The sequence below is a fragment of the Chelonia mydas genome, chromosome 11 (genome assembly GCF_015237465.2).
Source record: "Chelonia mydas isolate rCheMyd1 chromosome 11, rCheMyd1.pri.v2, whole genome shotgun sequence".
Taxonomy (NCBI): domain Eukaryota; kingdom Metazoa; phylum Chordata; order Testudines; family Cheloniidae; genus Chelonia; species Chelonia mydas.
In genome coordinates, this window is record NC_051251.2 from 38398957 (window position 1) to 38422334 (window position 23378).

The 23378-nt window shown below is 41.4% G+C and overlaps 1 protein-coding gene across 4 annotated transcripts in view; it reads left to right on the forward strand.

Annotated features, from left to right (window-relative positions):
- Positions 1 to 3117: 3117 nt before the first annotated feature.
- The window catches only part of PPIG (peptidylprolyl isomerase G), a 37087-nt gene continuing 16826 nt past the window's right edge, over positions 3118 to 23378 (forward strand). Inside the window, exons 1-9 of one of the 4 annotated variants that reach the window (XM_043525854.1) lie at positions 3244 to 3513; positions 9042 to 9163; positions 12679 to 12758; positions 12868 to 12942; positions 15850 to 15957; positions 16483 to 16527; positions 17488 to 17575; positions 18896 to 18925; positions 19068 to 19207. In XM_043525854.1, coding sequence (XP_043381789.1) covers positions 12698 to 12758; positions 12868 to 12942; positions 15850 to 15957; positions 16483 to 16527; positions 17488 to 17575; positions 18896 to 18925; positions 19068 to 19207 — 547 coding nt within the window. In that variant the 5' untranslated portion in view covers positions 3244 to 3513; positions 9042 to 9163; positions 12679 to 12697. Of the gene's footprint in view, positions 3514 to 9041; positions 9164 to 10870; positions 10889 to 12678; positions 12759 to 12867; positions 12943 to 15849; positions 15958 to 16482; positions 16528 to 17487; positions 17576 to 18895; positions 18926 to 19067; positions 19208 to 21963; positions 22649 to 23378 lie in introns of those variants that run through there. The other 3 variants (XM_007056592.4, XM_043525855.1, XM_037911844.2) reach the window with 3 other exon arrangements.

A 23378-nucleotide genomic window follows, 5' to 3' on the forward strand; every position in this document is an offset into this window, starting at 1 on the left:
GCTGGTCAAACCTCTCCACAGCTCTATGATAAATTGCCAATCCTGTAGGACTCCTTCTACTGGGCAAACTTTGGGCAAGTTGAAAAGGAGGACTTGTGGCACCTTAGAGACCAAGTTGTGTCTTCAACTGAGCAGAGTTTGGATGCCCTATGACCCACCTCAGTGAAAGTCAGAGAACACAGAAGAAACAGACTTTCCAATAAAAAATGATCATGCCTTTTTTGTTTTTCTTTCCCCCAAATACTTTTCTATTCAGCATTTATCTTTGGACTTCGAGTTTATACTAACAGAGCAAAATGTCCCTACAGTATGTTTAACTTGTACATATGTTGCAATCATGATGTACTAAGTCATTATATCTGTTGTTTTACACACACACAAAAGGGCTCATGCAGGAATTTAAATTTCCCCGCTTTCGGAGGGGCACATTCTGTGTCCCCGCCGCAGCCCTGGGACCAGAGGAGCTCACTCTCCTCAACCCAGCCCAAGGGCTGGTGGAGCTGTCAGCTCCTGCCGTGACCCCAGGATGGGAGGAGCTCGCTCTTCCTGCCACAGCCCTGGGACCAGAGTGGTTCTATACCCCTGCCAATTATTGGGGGGGCCTGTGGCCCCCCTTGCGCATGCCCCTGCACATACATTAAAATGACATTATTTAGGTTACAAAGGCAAGCACTAAAAAGTTAGGAAATAATTAAGGTTTCAGAGTGGTAGCTATGTTAGTCTGTATCAGCAAAAACAATGAGGAGTCCTTGTGGCACCTTAGTGACTAACCAATTTATTTGGGCATAAGCTTTCATGGGCTAAAACCCACTTACTTCATCAGATGCATGAAGTGAAAAATACAGTAAGCAGTATATATATCACAGCACAGGAAAAGATGTGAGTTGCCTTGCCAAGTGGAGGGGTCAGTGCTAATGAGGCCAATTCAATTAAGGCGGAAGTGGCCTATTCTCAACAGTTGACAAGAAGGGGTGAATATCAAGAGAGGGAAAATTACTTTTGTAGTGCTAACGAGGCCAATGCAATCAAGGTGGACGTCACCCATTTCCAATCTTTGACAAGAAGGTGTGAGTATCAGCAGAGGGAAAATTACTTCAGGCCCCTTATGAATAGCATTATAATACAGTCTTTAATTATACTATCATATCATTTTCTTCTACCCCTCTCCCTCATTCAATGCACAGGAAGGATGGTGCTCACTTCAATAGAAGCTATTAAATATTTTGCCCAGCATCACCTATGGCTCTGTGGCACAGGCAGGGATAGAAACAAGTTAAAGGCAGCATTCAACTGCCTTAATCATGAGACAGTCCTTTCTCCTCCTGCAATCTGCTTAGGCCAAGCCCATCACAGATTTCTGCACAACATCCAGCTGGTCTACCTCCAAACAGTGCCCAGAGAACATCTATACATGCTTTTACTTTATACCATCCACTTCCTCACCCTTGTGTCCTGCTCCTGCCCTAACACCAAGTGGACATGCTGCCACCTGAAGAGGGTGAGGAGCTCTTGGGCTAGCCTGTATTCCACTCTGGTTTCAAAGCCTGCTGGGGATATTAGTTGACAGCTGCTCCAGGCACGTACCTCATGCAGTTCACAAACTTCCCCAACAGTTGTCCCTTTTGTGGTGAGAGGAAGACCCTGGGGCACATCTGCGTAGAGTGCATCATGTTGCAACCTCTCTTCCGGCTCCTCCAGAAGGTCTTACTGAGGTTCTGGCTACACTTTTCTCTGCACCTCCTGATCTACACACAACCCATCTGCACTTACACTAAGTTGCAAAACCTCCTTGGCAACCACTTCCTGGTGCTGGCCAAGATGGCCATCCATCACTCCAGGAGGAGGAAGCTGGACTGGGAGGTACACTCCAACTGTGGGGCTTATTTCCAGTCCCTTGCTTGCTTACATCTCTGTCTAGAGTTCCTCTGAATGGCATCCACTGACTCCTTGGATGCCTTTGAGGAGCAGTGGGTGCTGCTGTCTTGTGTTCTCTGCTTGGTTTCCCCCTCTGGATTCCTCATTCTTAATCTTGTTGTCCCAAGTACTCAACTGTAGCCTAGGCTTTGTGGTGCTTTCCACTTAGCTGAGGGGACAGGCCTAGACCCACCGGCCCCAGACTGGTACAAATAGTACAAAATCCTTCTCCAGATCCCGAGTAGGTCAATCCTGTGCACTGAATGAGGCAGAAGTCCTGCAGAAAAAATAATATGTGTGCATATAATTTGTTCCTTATTTTGTGCCCATCACATAGTATATCTGAGTGTCATCAGTCCTTTCTCTAGTTTAAATACTGGAGTCCAGGCCCAAGGTTCCTGCTGGAGGCTGCCCACACGTCCTTGTGAACAATATTCAGATATTGTATATACATGCTAATTTCTTAACTGACAGAATGCCCAATCAGGCCCATATTTTATAATGCAATATATCCATACAGACTGGCATGAGGAGGGACACTGAAGCATGTGCGTGTGCCCCTCTCCTTGCTCAGGACACAGAGGCTCTGGAATGGGGGCCGTGCCCTCTCCTTGCTTGGGGCATAGGCGCTCTGACATGGGCCACGGCCCCTTTCTTTGCTTGAGGCACAAGGGCTCTGGCATAGGCTGAGCTCCTCTCCTTGCTCAGAGGCTCTGGCAAGTGGGGAGCACTGCCCACTTAGGACATAGGGACTCTAGGGCAGTGGGGAGGCTGAGTTCCTCTCCTCGCTGAAGAAACTGGGACTCTGGCAGCTGGGGGGTCTTGTGTCCTCTGGGGGTACAGAGGCACTAGTGCAGGGGGGAGCTGAGGCCTCTCACCACCCAGGGCCCAGGGAGCTAGTGGCTGGGGGTGCTATGCCCATATCCTAACTCAGGGCACAGAGACTTGGGGGGAGGGGAGGGCTGAGGCCCTCTCCTTATTCTGGCCACAGGGCGCTGGCAGAGGGGACTGTGCCTGCACAGGTCAGTAGGTTTTCCAATAAGTCCAGGACTGTCCTGCAGTCTCCAGGAATTAAAGATTAATCTTTAATTCAAGATTATGTCATGTGATGAAACCTCCAGGAATTCACCCAACCAAACCTGGCAACCCAAGGCACTGGCAGGGAACAGAGCCGGCCCCTGCGCCCCCCTCGTCGCTTGGGGCACGCGAGCTCTGGCGGGGGGGGCAGGTCTGAGGCCCTCGGCTAGCTCGGGGCACGGGGCTCAGGGCTGAGCTCAGGCACAGGCAGGCGGCCTAGCCGAGTGGAGTGGACGAGGGGGCGGAGCAGCTCTGACGGCGGAAGGAGGCGGGGAGCAGCCCCCCTAACCACTGTGGGCTCCGAGCGGCCGAGTTGGCCGCCTCAGCACAGCCGGGTCGGGGTTTACCGCGACCGTTGCACCCGCCCCGCCGGCGCCCGTCCGGTCACCCTCCACCCAACGCCGCCTCTGGGGTTCCCTGCTCCCGCCCTCCCCTCCACTGACGCAGTCTGTGCCGCACCAGCTTCTAACATGGCGGCGGCGAGGCAGTAGGAGCGCGGGCAGCGAGCCGGGCCGCGAGCGGGTGAGTGCTGGGGCGCTGCGGGCAGCCTGCCCCGCCGAGCCCCATGCGGGCGAGGGCCTCCGCGCCATAGTGGGGGCCGGGGCCTACACCCCCACCAAGGGGCGGGAGTTACCCGCTCCGTCACGGGAAGGGGCCCACCCCTCGTTGGGCCGCAGGGGCTTTAGCCCCCCGGGGGGGCTCAGCCTGCCTGTGACGGGCTTGGGGAAAGGGTGGGGGTGACCCAGCCCTACGGGAGACGAGGTGGGTCTTGTGGTCCGGTTTGGTCTGAGAAGAAAGGGGGCGTTGAGTGGCAGGGAATAAACTGCAAATTGGAGGGAAGTTAGAGGAGGGAGGTGTGGAGGGTCATGGGCGAGATCCAAGTGGGGTGGGATTAGTTACAAATGGGGGATTGTGGTGAATGGCTTTAAAAAAAAATCAGCTCCTTGGGGCAGGACAAGAGCCTTTTCTCCACGCGCGTTGGTGATGTGCTGCTGGCCACACTTCCAGTCCTCCAGACATAAATCATTAGTGAAAATTCCAGCTGCTGGTACACGCAGGGGGCCGTTTTCCATGCCTGCTCCAGAGTTTGAATGGATCCTCTCTCTTCTCCCCTAGCAGGCAAAATCACCAGACTCTGCTTGCCACATGGCCTCCTTCCCTGCAGGCCTCTGGAACAGGGGATGTTGCTTTGAAGGGTGCTCCATGGCTGGCTGGAGGGTCCACTCTCCGTCTTTTAGTTTGAAGGGCTGTCCCAACTCTGTACATAGATTTTTTTTTATATTTTTTTTTAATGGCTATGACATCAGTTACAGACTCATTTTGTTTGCAGGCATTAATGAACTGAAAATAATGAATACTGCATATGTATGATAATACATTTAGCAGAGCTGTTAGGACAGTATGAATGAATGAGATTTCAAAAAGTAAGATGATACATGGCTTGTTGAACTACACATAGCTAAATCTTCCATCGCAAGGCTAAATATTGCCTTAAAACTCCTTCCCAGTGAAGGAATTGCCTCCCATAAATATATGGGACTTGGTAAAGTATCTTTGGTAAAAAGAACGAGGAGTCTTGTGACACCTTAGAGATTAACAAATTTATCTGGGCATAAGCTTTCGTGGGCTAAAACCCACTTCGTTGGATGATCCCCTGAAGCCCTTTAAGTTCTGGTTATCACCTGTATTTGTGCATAGGGTAATATGAGCCAGACTCTTTTTAGACTCATAGATTTTAACACCAGAAGGGGCCATCAAGATCAGTTAGTCTGACCTGCACGTTGCAGACCACAGAACCTCGCCCACTCACTTCTTTTAATTTTAAATCCACTTTATAAAATGCTTGTATGTTCTTTTAAGAGAAAATATTTATTTGCTCCCTATTATCTACAGAGGAGGCCACATACTTGTGCTTTGTGGGGCAGGGACTGTATTTTCTGTGTGTGTTTTTATGGTGCCTGGCACTATGGAGTCTTGGGGCTTGTAATACTTAAAGCACTGCAGGGGCACAGCTGCAGTGCTTAGTGAAGACACTACCTATGCCAATGGGAGAGATTCTCTCATTGGCATAGGTATTCCACCTCCCCGAGAGGCTGTAGCTATGTCAATGGGAGAAGCCATCCTGTCTACATACTGCTGTCTACACAGGGAGTTCAGGCCGTATAACTGCGTTGCTCAGGGTTGTGGATTTTATACCGACATCAGTTCATAGTGTAGACCAGGACTTGGTCTGTGACTGGTAATCCTAGGCATTACCACAATAAGAATAATAATAACTGAGCTTGAATCTCAAGCACTCTCCATGAAGCATTACCCTATTTTAACTTCAGCTCAGTTTACATTGTGTTGAATTAGTAGGTTTTATTTACTAATTATTTGTTCTGCCAGAACAAATGTACACAGCCAGTCCAGTATGAAGGAGGTGTACGAGGAGCAGCAACAATGATAATGCTTTGATGAGTGAGCCTACTGTCCAGTTATCTGTTGGGGAAATGTGCTAGGTTTCTTACCATTGTGCTGACTGTCTGCTAATCTTTAGTATCTAACAGTTTCTCTTCTCCCTTGTAGCCCCTGAACCTACTGGCTAGGTTTTCCTTGCTGCTCTATTTCTAGAAGATTTAAAAAAAAAAAAAATCCGTCTTCACCAAAGCTTGATTTTGCATACAGCTTTCAAAAACGGAATCTTCAGAGTAAAATGACATGGTTCTTGTCCTGTCCCTGATGGTCCCAAAGTTATGAATAGCAGAAATGAAACTGATTAGAGTGATCAATTTCACTCTGCTGTTTTTTGGAAAGTCCTGGGCAGCAGCAAATGTACTGTATCGATCTGAAGACAGAAGAACCATAGGGGCTAGAAACGTTGTTTTTAATGCACGTCTAAATTCTGCAACCTCCCAACTGCCCCTGAGAGACATAGCTATACTGACCTAGCTCCTGGTGTAGACCGCTCTAGGTCAGTGGAAGAATTCTTCCACTGGACCTAGCTCCTGCCTCTTGGGGAGGTGCATTACCTACACCCAAGGGAGAATTCCTGCCATTGGAATAGGTAGTATCTATACTGACCATAGACATACCCTATATAAAGGTAATTTTCTGCAATTGATCTTTCTGCAAATATCTCTTTGACACACACATACACCCGCCGCCATAGGCCTATACCCAGGTGGAGCCTGAGGCAAGTATTTAGTCCTAAATTTATACACTAGTTCATGGATCATAATTACAAATGTAGTTCATTTCTTCTATTACAAATGGAATTTTCCCTCCTGTACTAGAGGGAGGCTGTGAAGGATGGAGCCCCTGAACAGTTCAGGGACAGCACTTAGATTGGAATCCCAGGATTCGTTTGGAGAGGGCGAGAGCGGTGGGGGAGAGACAGGTTGGCCTCTCACCAATGTTTTCCTGGACATGCTGCTTATGTGGCGGGAAATCTTTTGTATTAATCTTTGATTAGTAGATTAATTCTTTGACAGTTTGGTTCTGGTAAATTTTCAAAACCTGTGTATGAAGAAGTGAGTGAAATAATGGTAGTGAAGGTATGTGCAAGTGGGGGAGGAAAAAGTAGTGGAATACATTTAAATAAGCGACATAGGGTTCATTGAAAGAGATTATTGGGAGAGAAATAGGAGAAAGAGAACACTGGAAGAAAGGGATATAGCAGTTGAAGGAAGAAAGAAAGAAAAGAGGAAATAACATTGGAAACAATGTAGAAAAAGATACAGCATGATCTGTTTTAGGAAGGGAGAATGGAGTGAAGGAAAATAAGGTATAGGAAAAATAAGGCAACTTGTATTATAAAAAAAGATTGTATAGAAAATTGACAGTATGTTATCAGTGACAAAGTACACAAAGTGTGAAACTTTTATTCATTTAAACTGTAGCGGGCATAGATTTGTTAGAGGGGTAATGTAGGTATTTTTCACCCTAACCAGTCAAATTATTCCTTGGGTGAACTGTGTTTAGACTGTCATTATGATTAGGGCTTTTGATTTTTGATTTAACCAATACACACAGATAAAACAACCTTGATACAAAAACTAAAGAAATATTGGTGTTTTATCCAATAAACGCTGGAAATGGTTACTTGTGTCTAAGGGGCTTGTCTACATGAAGCAGTAATGCAGACCACAGGGGTGTAGCAGGGCAATTTACCCCTTTAAGGCCTGCGGAGCCAGGGAGCAGTGAGCCCTGACCTATGGAGAAGCCCACCAGGTAGGTGTTAGGTACCAGTTGATCCAGCTAAAAAGTAGCTAACAATTGGCTCTGATTTCCAGCTGGAAGACATTAGTGAGGACCCAGCTCTGTGAAAGGAAGGGCCAGTAGAAACAAAGTTTTTGCTGGACAGCAACGGAAGGCTGCAACAGGAAGGGTAGGTAGGGCCTTGCAGTTCCCCTGAGACTGAGGAACAGCAGTGACCCTTGAGGTGCTGGGGCCAGAGCAGTATCAGTCCAGATCAGGACTATCACTTTTGTTACTTCTCTGTGTTCCTTCATTTGTGTGACAGAAGAGTAAAAGAGCCTGCGCAGCAAGCTGAAACAGGGTTTGCACGTAACTGATTATTTTATCTCTTGAGCTGGTGAACAGATGCAAACTCACCAGCCTAGAGGGAGTGTGATTTCTAAAGTGCACTAATGTGTTGCACATTAATTGGTCTGTGTTAGACCCTCCTTATGTGCATTAAGTATTTGAAACAGTACTACATTAAAGCATAGTATGGAACACTACAAATAGATTACTCATTACAGTATATACTACTGTATAATATGTTACTTATTACAATATATATATAAAGAGAGAGCCCGAAAACCTGCAATTTTTAGACATCTACGTAAAACTCAAAAATTGTTAAAAAGAAACCCTGAAAAACAAGCTCTAATTACAATCCTTTACATGCTCACAAACTTTGAAAAAAATCTTTGGGGCTAAAAATTTCTCTGTGCCCCCACCCAGCCACTCCTCTGTCCCTATGTGTCCCTGTATCCCCTCCCCCTGTCCCCATATGTCTCTGTGCCTCCACCCAGCCACCCCCTGTCTCTATGTAGCTCTGCACCTCCCCTCTCCCATCACCATGTGGCCCTGCACCTTCCTCCCCCCAGTGGCCCTGTGCCTCCACTCCCATTCAGCCCCTACCCCAGTCTGTCCTCCCCCTGAGCCCCTGTCTGACCCCCTCTCCCCCGCAGCACCCCTCGCTGTATGTCTACCAATAGCTCCTGTCTCCTGACCTGGCCCACTGCGAAGAAGGTGGCTCTTTCTCTTCCCTTGCTGGCAGGAAGCTGCTGCTTTGTTCTATCGCCACAGGGCCCTCTGGTGGGCAAAAGGCAGAACCGCAGAAGTTATTTTCTATTGGGAGCTGCTGCTTCTCTTGTGCCACACCGCCCTCTGGTGGGCAGAAGGTGGAACTGCAGCAACATTTCAGCAGAAGCTTTTTTTCTGTGCAAAAATTTAAAAATATGCAGGGCTCATTAATTGTGCACATGTGCAGTAGCACAGAATTCCCCCAGGAGTATCTTCTGTATCTCTCTACATATGCGTTGTCCTAAGGATACTATTTTGTTTGCTTCAAGAAGTTAGTGAGCCAGTGCAAACTGTATTAGAAGGCAAACATTTTTTGTAAAAATAATTTACATTTTTCTTTTGTTAAATCATCTTCAGGATAAAAAGACTTACAATACTTTGTTTTATTTCTTCAATTGATTCTAGTAGCTTGTAAGTAAAATTTTGTTTCATTTTAAAAAGCAAATGAGTTTGTTTTTTTCTTATGCGTGGCATGCACTGATCCAGAGGTTATTCATGATTTAGACATATTCATTCCTCCACAATGTAGGCAGAAGGCAGCTTGGGCTTCCTTATTAGTCTTTTCAATTCAGACTCTCTGCTAGACTGCTACAGGACCACACTGACTCCAGTTTACTCTGGCTTCATTTGAGGAGGCAGCTGCATGATCACCGCCCTCCACAACAATGCAGAAAGTTTGAGAATTTCTCACAAACTTCTGGGAACATCAGATTAATCAAATTTCAGTAACTGGAACCTGTTGATTTCCTCTGTAGGACAACCTGAGGATGCCATGTGCTGAATCTGCATTCCTGCTGGACCTCTGAGACTGTATATGTTAGTGTGGCTACCATTTTACTATGCTATTTAGTGGGTGCATTTGGGGAGTTACTGCCAGGTTAATAATTATAATATGAGAAAACTTAACTTTACTTGTAGATAACATATTTTGAGGAATTTTCTTGGTCTGAATCATTGTAAAAACTCAAGCTAGGATGTCAGGGACGGTGTGCCAGGCAGGCTACAGTAGGATACTTGGAATCGTTAAATGCAGAAACAGATTTAGATTAATATTAATGGCCTAATAAGTATGCAACATTTTTGTATAATTTCCACATAAAAACTTTAAAGTTGGAAATTCACCTCTGACATTCTAATATGTTTGTTTGTTTAAAATATTGAAAATGTTTCATGGTTTTTTGTTAAGGTCAAGGAATTGAGACTTAAGGTTCCATAAAACTAACTTTTAACCTGAACTCCAACTTGCTATCCATCAATATGAGTAAGGGTATATAGTGCTCAATATGACAATAACTTTAGACATTTTTCGATAACTGACAGTAAATTATAATGTAATACTTTCTACACATATGCTGGCTGCAGTCTCTCCTTCATAGAAAAGAATTTGTCTTCATTTCAGATACTGTGTTATAGAGTGGAGCCCAGGAGAGAGGGCAATAGGGTCCAAGAGAGCGGATGATAGTAGAAGGAAAGTATTGGCAAAGGGCACAGTGCTGGAAGAGTGACTCTTGTGGAATGAAATGAGGGGAAAATTATTTTTATTACTGAAAACTAATAAAGAAGGAACATATACTAAAACATAGACAGAAAAAGACACACCAAGATAGTCAACATAAAGAAAGAAACAGTGCCATGAAAGGGAAAGAACAAACACAGGAAATAAAAAGCTGAAAATGTGTTTATTAATTGCTATAAAACTTAATGAAAAACTGTTACAATTACCTACTCAAGATGTATTCTGTTTTTAAAAGAAACAAATAAAAAGGGTTGGGCTGGGTTATAATTAGAGCAGCTCCTGGATACTAGAGTGATAGGCATCTTAAAAATATTTGCAACATTAAATGTTTAGGGCTAACCCTATCAATATTGTCAATGATTTGGTGGATCATGATAAACTATTTTTACATTTTGACCCTTAGTTTTTTGGCGTTTATAGCACAAGTCCCAGTCTGACATTTCTGCAGTGGTCTTTGCCCATCTTACACAATTGTAAGGAATTTAACAGTACAAAGTAGTAAAGTACAAAGTGTTGCTTATTTTTTTCAATCAATGTATAAAATATAACTAATGCAGCTTACAATAGTCACAGGAATAGCCTATCACGTAAAAGATTGCTAAGTCCCTCCACTGGACTCAATTAGCGCTGACTCAAATTCACTGAATAGTTTTGGCCAAATATTTGGGGTGGGGAGGAGGTGGGAAGGACTTGGGGGCCATTCACAAAATGGCCAGAAGAAGAGGTGTTGGTGCCTTATAACCTTTATCCCAGTGATTATTTTGCATTAATGGCAATTCATAGTCTTTCATAATGACAATGAATAGTCATTGGGCTAGGAAAAGAGAATGAGAACCACTCTATAGGCTAGCGGTTAGGGCAGTCACCTAGGATGTGGGAGATCCAAGTTCAAGTCCTTGTTCCAGTAACGTTAATTGTTTAGATGCAGTGGAACAGCTTCAACAGGAGCAACTGAGATAAACCTGTACCAGAATATCCCAAAACCCAGTGGTTAGGGCACTCTTCTGCCGTGTGGGAGACCTGAGTGCAAATCACTTCTCCATATCAGGCAGAGGGGAAATGGAACTTTGGTCTCCCACATCCCAGGTGAGTATTCTAACTATTAGGCCTAATGGTTATAAGGGAGGCACCACTGCCTCCACTTGTTTTGTGCATTTAGCCCTTTAAAAATGCTCCAAATGGACACTTCTTTATTTGCTGAAGGTTTGGTTGTTTGTTTTTTTTACACTTTTTGGATTCAGTTCAACCCAAACCCAACTTCTCTTCCAAAAATATATTTTTTTAACTGCCAACAAACTGAAAAATCAGTTATATGCCCAGCTCTACTCTTCAGGAATTACAAAGTCCATAGGCTGAAAGATGTATATCAGTAACTGTGGACAACTATTACAAGGCAGGGACCATATGCCTTGTAAACTCTGTAAGCAGCTGTCGCAAAATGTGTAAACAAATAGCTATGCTGCTTCCCTTTTCAGTATAAATAGTGAAGGGTAATCTAGGATCCAAGTGTTTGTCATATGCAGCATTTTTTTTTTAGGCTAGTCAATTTTATTTATTTGGTGTAAGTTTAAAACCTCAGTGAACCTTGCATCTCTTCCAATTTAATCTCGGGAATATCTCATTTTCCACTCCACACATGGTACTTTAATAGGAACTTAATGTCCGTCTTATGTAAATCTGTGCCATTTGATTTCTGTATACTGAATAGTCCTGCAAAAACATTCTGATTTCTTATTATGGCCAGTAAGAATTTGTCTGTCATACTAGGGAATTGTTTGTTTTTCTTGGCAAATAGTTCAGAGGTAGTCTTAATAAGTTGCCTGAGTGCACAGACCTTTGGCCCTAAAGTTAACTCCTTCTCTCCACCTCATGCCCCCTTAGTCACTTGATTCAGCCTTGGGTCTGAAGATCCAAGGCCTCTGGGAGCAAATTATCAAAGTACTCTACTAGGTCTTAACCTTTTACCCAACTAGGAGAGCAGAAGATCCTAAGATGTTTGTCTTGTTCCCACTTTTTTCCAAATCCTCTCATTTTTCAAGTATGTTCTTATAAAGCCGGTTAGGAAGTTGAATGACATTCTCATCAACTGATGCCGTAGTCTCCCTTGCAGTTTTCTTGTATGCTTTCCTCTAAAAAACTATCAAAGAAAACATGAATGAAGTCAGTATTGCCAAACCCAAGCATTCAAAAATCATGAGTCTGGCCCCCCCCGCAAAATCCGAGATTGGCTTAAATCACAAGATTTTAAAATAGTGGATTATTAAGCCTTTAGAATACATTCATTCATGTTTACAAGCTTTACTCTGCAACGATGACAACTGGAATTTTTTTAAAATAAAAAGAGATCTTTTGATCTCTTTGATTCACCAAAATTGGTGATTGTAAACTCTTAGTCTTTGAAACAGGCACAGTCTTTTTGTTTTCTGTGTTTGTATGGCATCTAACACAGTGGCACCCCGGTCCATGATTGGGACTCCAATGTGCTATTGTAATACATACAATAATACCACCTTGATTGGTGTTGCAGAAAAAATGCAGTATTTTGTGTTTCTCTTAAAGCTCCAGCAAGTTTTGCAAGAGTTGGTAATAACATAAAGTTGAACTGAATGTGCACAGAAAACTGTTTTTAAGTTATTTTTCTTTTTGTCCTAAAGACCAAAGATTAACAACTCATAGACTTTCATATTTAAAACGGCTTGAGAGCAAAAATGCCACCTTTTTCAACATCTCAACGCTCGGTTTTGCTCATTTATGTATCAGGATGACCACACCTTTTTTTCCTTCATAAAAAGCTTTTCGGTCAAGATCACGTGAATATATAGTTTCAATACACAGAGGAGAAAACTCAAAGGTTTTTATATTTTTGTTGTTTACAGTCTTTAAACTTTTGAAGCCATGGGAATCAAGGTCCAGCGGCCACGTTGCTTTTTTGACATAGCCATCAACAATGTACCTGGTGAGAAGAATAATTTCTAAGCTATATTATGTTATAGCAATATAAATATTTAATGGTCAAATGAAGACAAATCTAATTTAACTTTATAAATGTGTGGGATTTTTTTCAGCTGGAAGAGTGGTCTTTGAATTGTTTTCTGATGTGTGCCCAAAGACATGTGAGAATTTTCGCTGCCTTTGCACAGGTTCGTAGATATTTATGATTTTTAACTTAATTCATTGTTGGTTAGTTTCATATTGTGAATTATTATATTCGACAGAATCCCCTGTAGACATCCAATGATTATCACTTTTTGCATACCAGAAAATGAAGGTAGACTTTAAAATAATGTGTCTTGGTCTCTGTAGAGGTTTAACATTGGTGTCTTGTGTGCATTTAATGCAAGGTTTGTATACTGAAGCACTTGCAGTTGTGGCATCAATTAGTACGTGGAGCATATGCTAATCAAACTTAGATACTGGAGTGTCAGGCTAACTGCAACAGCCCTCAAAAATCCTGTTGAAAGCAGGCTGGATAAAAATCAATTTTTAAAAAAAAAAATAGAAAATTAGAATTTTGTATTTAAATTGGGTTCTTTTAATTTAAATACAATTTTTTTTAAATAAACCTACTTAAAATTAAATATGACATTTACAACGTGTTTTAAGATTTAAACTTACTGTAATCTATTAAAATCATTAATTTAAAATCCAAAAAATATTAAGCAGTATGTTTGCTGGTAAGTTTTAAAGAAAGTCAAATCACTGACTCGGTGTAAGTCACTGGCTAAGCACCTGGAACCAGCTTTTGACAGCTGTAGCCTCTACTACAGGTGCAGAGAGAATGTTTTCTTCATTTCAGTTAATTCAAAGTAAAAAAAAAAGGAGATGAAAAAAGTAGGACTAGTTTACCAGATTGAATCTATGAATAAAAATGTGTATGATAGGATGAGATTTATTAGTTCTAAAATCTCGAAGGACTTGGTGACCAGAAACAATCAGTTCAATTCACTAACTACAGATAATACTTCCTTTGTTTAATAAATTAATTTTAAATGCAAAACATGTTTTATGAACTTTGTCTTATATCTACTTTTAAAGTAGTTTTATTTAATAATAAAATAATTAAAATGCTGATTTTGTGCATTTTAATTGAATTTGAATTTCCATCCAAATAGAGCTTGACATAAATCACAAGTAAAAAAGAATAATCTAAAATTTCACTGTTTTCTAACATAATAAAAATGTAAAAATTAAGGCTCTACTAATTGCAAGTTAAGTTATATAATTGATTAAATTAGTGTGTGTGTATGTGGAGAGAGAGTGTGTGTGTGTATCCTGCTTGTTAGCAAAAAGAAGCACCAATGTTGGTGTAAATGGTTTTATTTAATTGCAAATCAACATGTTTTAATGGTTACCACCTAATGAGAATCAGCTTTCCTTTAGAAAAGTTAGTAGAAAGTACAAATGCAAAACATGATTAAAATCGATGATTTTAATCAAGTTTTTCTGCTTGTTGATTTAAATCATGATTAAAATCAGTTATTTAAATCAGTTTGTGCTGGCTGAAACTATATAATATTAACTACTCCTGAAAGTGATACGCATACAATAAAGGTAGCCAGTGAAAGGTCAGGAAGTTGGGCATTAATGGAATCTTCTGATTCCTGTGATATACTGAACTACCACTAATATTCATGGCCTTTGTTTTCTAAGATTGGCCATCCACTTCTTAACTATCCCCTTTAGTTTTTTCTTTGTAACAGATGTGTGGCAATCTCTAATCCCAAATTAAATTCAAATTCCCTGTTACTTAGTCAAATTACCAGTCCTTACAAAAACCTATCATGGAAATATTTTTGAAATGGCATTTTTATCCTGCTGAATTGTTACTTTAATTGAAGAATACTGATATTGGGTCCAAGCCTAGTCATTAAAATAAAACATTGTTTTAAATGGTAGTTGTGAATCTGACCCAGATTTCTCCAACCTCCATCACCTTTTTTCCAAGGTAACTTTTTAACAAATTTCTTTTCTCCTAAAAACTTAGTTCATCACAGTAGTGGATTTATAGAAACTCGCTTGTTTTTTCCTCCATCTCCAACATTTCCCACTGTCTGCCCCTTCAGTATTTTTATTACATTTCAATCTCACGAGTTTTTGCTTATCACTTCCATGTCAGAAACAAGTAATATATGTGCACATAAAATAGTTCAAGTTCAGAATTGGAATTTGATCTTATTGGGAATGTGTATGGTCAAAAGTGTTTAGAGCAGGGGACTAGGAATCTGTTTCTTGGGTTTTCTTCTGGCGATCAGACCAGAGAAAGATATACTCAACTTTCTGAAAGTGGTGGAACCTTTGCAGGGTTTTCTCAAATGTCTAAAAACTTGTCTTTGGATTATAGGAGACAATGTAGTGCTTTTTTAATTTTAGTGTTTGTTCAGTTACCTGCCTTTCAGACTTTTTACTTATTGCCACCAGCAGTGTGTTAGCCTTTTAGGAGTAGTCTTTTAGGTTTTGTCTTTACAGGAAAATTTATACAAGTATAATTTTATTACCATAGTTATACTGGTATAATTCCCCATGTAGACAGTCTTACTCTGGAATGATAATACATTTAAGGTTCTGAGTGATGCTGGTAAATTTCCCTAGGAGACTTGTGTCCTATCTACAGCTTCACCACAGACTTCCTTTGTGACCTTGGGCAAGTTACCTTGGCCAAATTTTTCAAAAATGGGTATTGAAATGGTGTAACCCAAGTTTTGAGTGCCCAACCTGAGATACCTGGGATCTGACTTTCAGATGTCCTGGGCACCCACAGCTCCTAAGACCTTCATTTGGAGCTGTGAACACTCAGCACCTCTGAAAGATGGGTATTGAGAAAATGAGAACCAAAATCCATGGCCAGCTTTGGACTTAATCTATTTGTGCGTTCCCGTCTACAAAACAGATGTTTGCCTACTTCACAAACTGATTTGCAAGACTTAATAGTTAATGTTAGTCAGACTGTTGGAGCTCCTCCAATGAACGGTGTTGCACAAATGCAAAGTATCTTTTTTTTTTTTAATTCCGCCCCTTCCTTCCATGCCTCTTCCCTCTCTCCCTTTTAGGTGAAAAAGGTACCGGAAAATCGACCCAGAAGCCATTGCATTACAAAAGTTGTCTGTTTCACCGAGTTGTGAAAGATTTTATGATCCAAGGAGGTGACTTCAGTGAAGGTAGGACACAGCCTTAAAAGAAAACTACAGTTCTTAAATAGTAAGATATTTTTAAGGGTCCTGTTCAGCATCCTACATTCAGATGAAATGTCTGTTGACTTTAAGGTGCGTGTTCTTCGAGTAAGGTGTGCTGAATAGGGCCTTCAAATAAGAACATATTTATAAATAACTTTCAGTTCTATTCTCTTTATAGCTTGGTGTGGCCTCCCAGCGAAAAAATTTAGTGTAATGCAGTGTAAAACATTGTATTTCCCAGTAGTAGTCCTAGCTTGATCTAGAAATGTGTGAGACAATGCAGAATAAATGGAAAAGCAATAGCCTGCATTTTCTCAGTCCTATTCTACTTAAGCAGACTGTCAAGATGTAGCTTCCTATTTGACTGTTCTTGAAGATATTTTGACTTGGATGCAATAATTGAAATATCTTTTATGATACTTTCTTTAGGAGTCATTAGGCACATCTTGAACTTTAAATGATTTATACTTTCACTACATTTATTTGTAATACAATGTATTTTCTTTCAAGGAAATGGGAGAGGAGGAGAATCCATTTATGGTGGTTTTTTTGAAGGTAAAGTGTTTTTTTTATCAAGCCAATCTAAACCTTTTTCAAATGTTCTGTCTTATAAATATTAAACTTGTAATCCGTGGTCCTGCTCCTACAATCATCTGTGGTCTGTGCATATCAAATCTGAGTCCCATTGGGTTTATTTGAGTTCTGCATGGGCGCAGAAGTCTTTGCCATCTGATCTGATGGCAGTATGAGGGCCATAAAGGTGTATTTTGTTTACTTCACTATTTTGTTCAGAAAATGTTTGTGTCTAAATGAGGATCAAGCTGTTCTGATTCAAATTTGTCAACTTTATTAGACTTACATTTGTACATATCTGTTCTAAACCTGATTAATTTTGTGACTTCCGTATCCAACTTGATCATCTTAAGTAAACTTATTTTTCTAACAGCAAGCTCTTTGTAAACTCATCCTGGTATCTGAAAGTAAAGCTGCTTATTTGGCTTGACACCAAACTGGATCACCACCGTTAATAAAAATTCTTCATCAAAACATAGTTAAAAATTATATTGATGATGCATGAGCTAGAAAAAACAACAACATTTTGGTCTTCCAAAGATGCGTGGATCTGCATGTGCCAACAAGAGTGAAAAATAGCAAAGACCTGCTCTTACTATACTCAGATGTTGCATGAGTATATGCAGGAAGTACATCTGTTGAGTAAGAGTTCCATTGTTACAATCACTCTTCATACCATAACTACAATTAATAGGCAGGTGAAAATAAGAAAGTACATTTACTTTTCTCCTCTTTAAATTCCAGGCATTAGAGTGTGAAGCATAATGTATCCCAAGGACGTGACATAATATACTTTATTTTGAAACTAATTTTTTTAATGCTCTTTACTGCAGTGATAAATTTATCTGGGTTGGCTGAGGGGGAAAATAGCTAAATGCCATTTAACTAATAGAACAAAGTAAATATTTGGTATTTTAAAGCAATCAAAAACACTTTCTCTAGATGAAAGCTTTGCTGTAAAGCACAACAAAGAATTTCTTCTGTCAATGGCCAACAGAGGGAAAGATACAAACGGTTCACAGTTCTTTATGTAAGTATTGTATTATTCTGATATGCATGTTGCTTACAACGTTAAGGTTGTAGTAATAATTTAATTGTTGGAAAAAGGTTTAGTTTTTTTTTAATTTATCAAATGAGAACTGGTTTTCCAGATTTGAAGCTCTATGTAAAATAGCTACCGCCTAAAAATGCCTATCTTGGAGATAAACTGATCATTTTTAGCACGCCTTATTGTTTTAGATGAGTGCTTCTCGTATACTTAGAAAAACATTTCATTACCTGCTTCTAACTTCGGCGAGTAATGCAAAACTAGTTGATGTTCTCAGCGAACTTTACTCAATTTTGTGTAACGTGTCTTGTCAGCTTAGAGTCTTGGATGGGAAGAGCTCTGGGGATCATGGTGAGGGTGTGTGTGTGTGTGAAGTTCTGGTTTTTGGAAATCATTCTAAGAGCAATCTCATTTTCAAGGAAAAAATAACCACAAAGCTAAATTTATCACCACATATAATAAATCTAAGGCTGAATTTATCACAACATATCTACAACAGAGAGATTCCTTTGAATCAGGCTTATCTCCAGAAAAAATTCTCTCTTGAAATTGATCCCGTTACCTATAATTGATAAAGATCTTTCCTTTAATTAATGTGATGAGTCGCATGCATCATCTAAAAGTAGACAATTATTTTTGGCTTGCTGACAGATCTTTAGCCTCTTTCAGCCCAGCTTATGATTTCTCTCATGACCTGATACTTGCATGCCGTGGAATGTCCAGCCCTGACCTGTGGGCTATAGGAGCTTGCGTGAATCACATGCATTGTCTGTAGGTATAAAGCTCTCCTTGAAGACTCTTTAAGTCCATTCTAGAGCTACATCAAATGTCATGAAGCCGGTGCCCAGCTGTTTTTTTTCTTTTCTGACTTCCCACTGCTTCCTTCTCTAATGACTATAAGATTACTTGCAGTCTCTTCTGAGAATCAGATTCATTTTCTTTTTAAATCTGCCCTCAATTGTTCGTATGATTGAATCAGTAATAGAATTTTGTAATGTATGTATACAAGATACTGTCTAAAATTGGATTAATGCTAGAATATCTTCATTTACTTAATTTTTTTTATCAAAGTAAGGATTTTAGTAGGAACCTTATGTAATGTTTCATTCAGTGATACTTAAACTATAACTACATGACTGTTATAAAATTGAACAAAACAATCCTTAATTTATTAGTTCATTCAAAATAACTTTTAACTTAATACATGCACTTTTATTTCGAATGCAGTTTTGTTTCCTTTGTAAAGGGTGCTAACTTTGTTTTTCTCTTTGTTTTAATTATTCCTTTTGATGGTATCAAAAGAACAACCAAGCCTACACCTCACTTAGATGGGTAAATATCTTATCTCCTTTATTTGTGTTTGTGAAGTGGACACTGCTTTGAAAATTTGAGATGCTAAATATTTTTAATCTTTTATTGCAGTAGGAAACCTGCATTTTATCTTTTTTTTTTTTTTTTTTTTTTTAATCTTCAGACTTCACGTTGTTTTTGGACAAGTCATCACAGGACAGGAAGTTGTGAGAGAGATAGAAAACCAGAAAACAGATGCATCTAGTAAACCGTATGCTGAAGTACGAATACTGAGTTGTGGAGAGTTGATTCCAAAATCCAAAGGTAAGTTTGAACTACCTATTTCTAACACATGTAAGTGTAGCTTTTTTCCTTGGTTCTTATAATAGTAAATAGAAACATGTTTGTAATGGATGGAGAGTTCATAAAGACATTAGTAATTGCCTGTAGTGAACTGTGTACCTTCCACTAACTGAAAAGCTAGTGACAGACATTATTAAAGAAATGTCATTTTGTTAGACATATGATTTTGTTATGTATTTTATCCCAATGTAAAAAAAAGCATTTCCCACATAGTCATATGAACAAGCAACCTATAGACAAAATAAATATCAATCTCGAACAGCCTATACGAGTTGGTCCCAGGTGTTCCTCTTCAGTCTTTCTTCCTTTGTCCTGGCAGCTGGAGTGCACATTTTGGCACTCCAGCCTCTTATCTTTTGTTTCTCCTTCTAGGAACAAGGAAGAACAGCAGCTCCCCTGTCCCTGCCCATTGGGGAATGAATTCATGCTTTTCTCAATAGTTCTCAAGGTTTGGCCTTTCTATGCTAGCCCAACCTGCTTCTGGTACTTTTCTGATAGGTACTGCTCCCATAAAGTGTCATCTGGCATATAAATATACTGATGTCAGTCTGACTTTTCTTAACACCTACTGCTTCTGTTGAGCTTGTGGTTCTGGGTATAGTCCTCATCTACAGTGCTTCAGGTGAGTAGCTAGGTTAGGAAGACCTGTAATTTGCCCTGCTGTAAGTATGCTTTGTAAGGTACTTCGAACTATAAACAGGGATATAACAGAATCTTTCTCTGGAAAGGATGTCTGCTCTACTGTACTCTTCCAGAGCTGAACATGGTATTGGAAGTTAGCCCCTGCTTTTCTGACAAAATAATTCAGTACAGGAACTTCTCACTTAACATTGTAGTTATGTTCCTGAAAAATGCCACTTTAAGTGAAACGATGTTAAGCCAATCCAATTTCCCCATAAGACTTAACATAAGTGAGGGGGTTTCCAGGAAATTTTTTTTCACCAGACAAAAGACTGTATTATATAGTGTATATTTTATATATATATATATATATATATATATATATATATATATATATATATATATATACACACACACATATATACACATATATACACAGTATAAGTTTTAAACAAACAATTTAATACTGGTACACAGTGATGATGATTGTGAAGCTTGGTTGAGGTGGAGGAGTCAGAGGGTGGGATATTTCCCAGGGAATGCCTTACTGCTAAATGATGAACTTAGCAATTGGCTGAGCCCTCAAAGGTTAACTCTCTCACTCTACAAAGCAACAGGAAAGGAGGGAGGGCAGACAGAGAGAGAGACACACACCCTGTGTGTGTTAGAGAGACAGAAATGCACATTTCCCCTTTAAGTATGAAGAGTGGGGTCAGAAGTACACTGCCTTGTTAATTAGATCAGCAAGCTGAGACCAGACCACAGACCGCTCCTTCCGTCCCTGTGTCCTTCCTGCTGTATGGAAGGTGGGGTAAGCGGGGTGCAGGGGTAGAGGGGAGGGGGACACCCTGACATTAGCCCCCCCTCTTCTTCCCCTCCCCCCCACACAGCAAGCAGGAGGCTCGGGGAGCAGCTCCAAGGCACAGGGCAGGAGCAGCACATGGCAGTGGGGGAGGGACAGCTGAACTGCTGGCAGTTGATAGCCTGCTGATGCTGCACAGGGAATTTAGGGGAGTTGGGAAGCTGGTAGGGAGGCTGCCGGTCCACCCTGGTTCCAACCACCCACCAGCTAGCTGCAATGGGCTGCTGTTCCTGCAAGGAGTGGACAAAGCAGGCGGCTGCCAAAGATGTTAGAAGGGAGCACTGCACAACTTTAAACGAGCATGTTCCCTATTGATCAGCAACGTAACAACAAAACAACATTAACTGGGACGACTTTAAGTGAGGAGTTACTGTATGAAGACTGCTGTCACTGTGATGGAGAACCCCAGTATAGGAGCCTCAGGATGCCTGTTTGATAGGAATTTTAATAGGGACCCTCTTGCTTTCTCATTCTTAGCACCTTCCAGATTATGCCTACTCGGAAGGGTTGAAACAAGGATGTTGAAGCACAAGACAAGGATTACCCTGTTTCTTTGGCCTAAGGGAAGCAGACAAACATTCATACTTGAATGTCTTGATTTATTTCCCTCCTCTTTCATGCTGTTCTTCCATCTTCTGACATGATTGGCAGAAGAATGGCTTTGGGTTATGAAATGACCTCCTTCATTCCCAAAATTCAGTGATAGACTGCATCATGGCTAGAGGTGTCTAGAAGTCAACATTTTCAGCTGGTTCATAAGATGTCCTGGATATTAGGATGTCAAATTTTATTTTCCAGCAATTTCCCTGGATAGCACTTGTCTTGTGACAGACGTAATATTCTAACAGTGGATGGGAAGGGCTAGTAGATATAGATTAATATATATAATGGGTAGAGCTTGTGGGTAAGACAATCCCTTGCATGATACATATATCCTAGTCCACCCTATTCCCTTCATAGGACTATTCTAAAAAGTTGGAAACTGAATGGTTAACAGAGGTTTTAGTTGGAGCTGAACTGTCTGGTGCCTTAAGGCCCTGGTTGAGGGCTTTAAAGTGGCACCGAGCAAAAGAATAAAAGAAATAAATATAAAATCTTTTTCCTTTAACTTTTCCTGAAAGAAAACAGACTTCTGGAGAGATCTGACTGTCTGATCCCACCTGTATGTCTGAGTCCTGGGCCCTCTTCTTGTGCCTCTTCGCCTGGGTTCAGCTAGGAGTCTGGAGATCCTGCTTCCTGTATCTGCTCTGATGTGCCGCAGAGGGAGATTGCTGCCAGGGCCGTGGGTTGAGCCACTCAACAGACCATGAGGCACCTGGGAGTACTAGATACTGGTGGGCAGCAGGAGAACATGGAGAACAAGAGGCCTTAGAGGCGCCAGGAGCGGGCAGGTGGAGGGCAAAGCTGAGTGCGGGGAGGAGTGTGGGCCCCCAGGAAGGGGCACTAATGCCGAACCAGCCTGATGAAGGTGCTACCTGGCAGACTGTGACGGAGTTCGTGGTGAGTGGAGGACTCTGCTGTTAGCAGAGAAAGGCCCTGTGCAGGCTACTGCAAGAGGAAATCTATCCCCGTTGCGGGAGATGACTGTATGGCTAAATTGGTTCGCTGAGGGCACGACCAGGATCCACTGGTGAGCTGTGATGACTTGAGTACCTGGAGATGGGAGGAACAGTCTGTCGTCACATCAGCAAAAGGATATTGGCTCAGCTGCAGTCCAAAGCTGAGTGATGGGGCAGGAGACACCCATGGAGCCATGGTCAGGAAGAGGCCAGGGAATCCAGATGTGAGGACCAATACCTGGGAGGTGAGCGGAACAGAGTACTACTGGTGTTCGTGGAGGACAAGCAGCAGCAGAGAGGCATCAAACAGTGGAGCTATGCAGTGTTTTACTGCAGGAAGCAAGAGGGAGCATGTGCTGTGTGAGTGTGGCAGTTACTGGAGCAGACTGCTTCAGGGGAACTGGCATAAAGACGAAGGGTGGGTGGGTTCCTGGAGAGAGTGACTGAAAATACCTTTGCAGTTTAATCATCATCTCATAGCAAGGGAGGCTGAACTAAAACACTTTTGGCTTAGGACTTGGTGAGGTGGCAATGTCCAGGAAAGGAAGGGGGTGAATGGATTACAAGGCTGTATCTGTAAGGACTAGCAATAAAACTGACAGATCTTGGGTTTAGTGGGGAGCTTCAGTGAGGTCAGAGAGAATGGCTAGAGTTGCAGTTGGAGGGCGTAAAATTGGATAAAAACAAATTTTTGTGTGTGGGGGGGGGTAGAAATTGGGTTCTCAGATACTTTCAACTGAGTAATAAGGGGATTGTATTCTAGGGTACTATCATCGGTGAATGAAGCACTGTGTGGAGGAGGGGAATTGTGCTTCTGCAGAGAAGTGATAAATGTGGGGTATGGGTGACAGGGAATTAAAGATTGCTTGGTTACCTGATTTTTGGGCTAATTTAATTGGACTTTGGGCATAGTTGGAAGGCTGTCTCTGAGGGTTGCAGAGAACAAAGAGCACGAATAAGTGACAGAAGGCCAAAACAGAATTTTTCACTTGGAGTCCGATAGGTTTCTCAATAAGGTGAGGGGAATGATATTACCATTTTTTTCTCCCCTTTGACACCTCAGAGAAATTAGTAATAAAGAAATATGTAA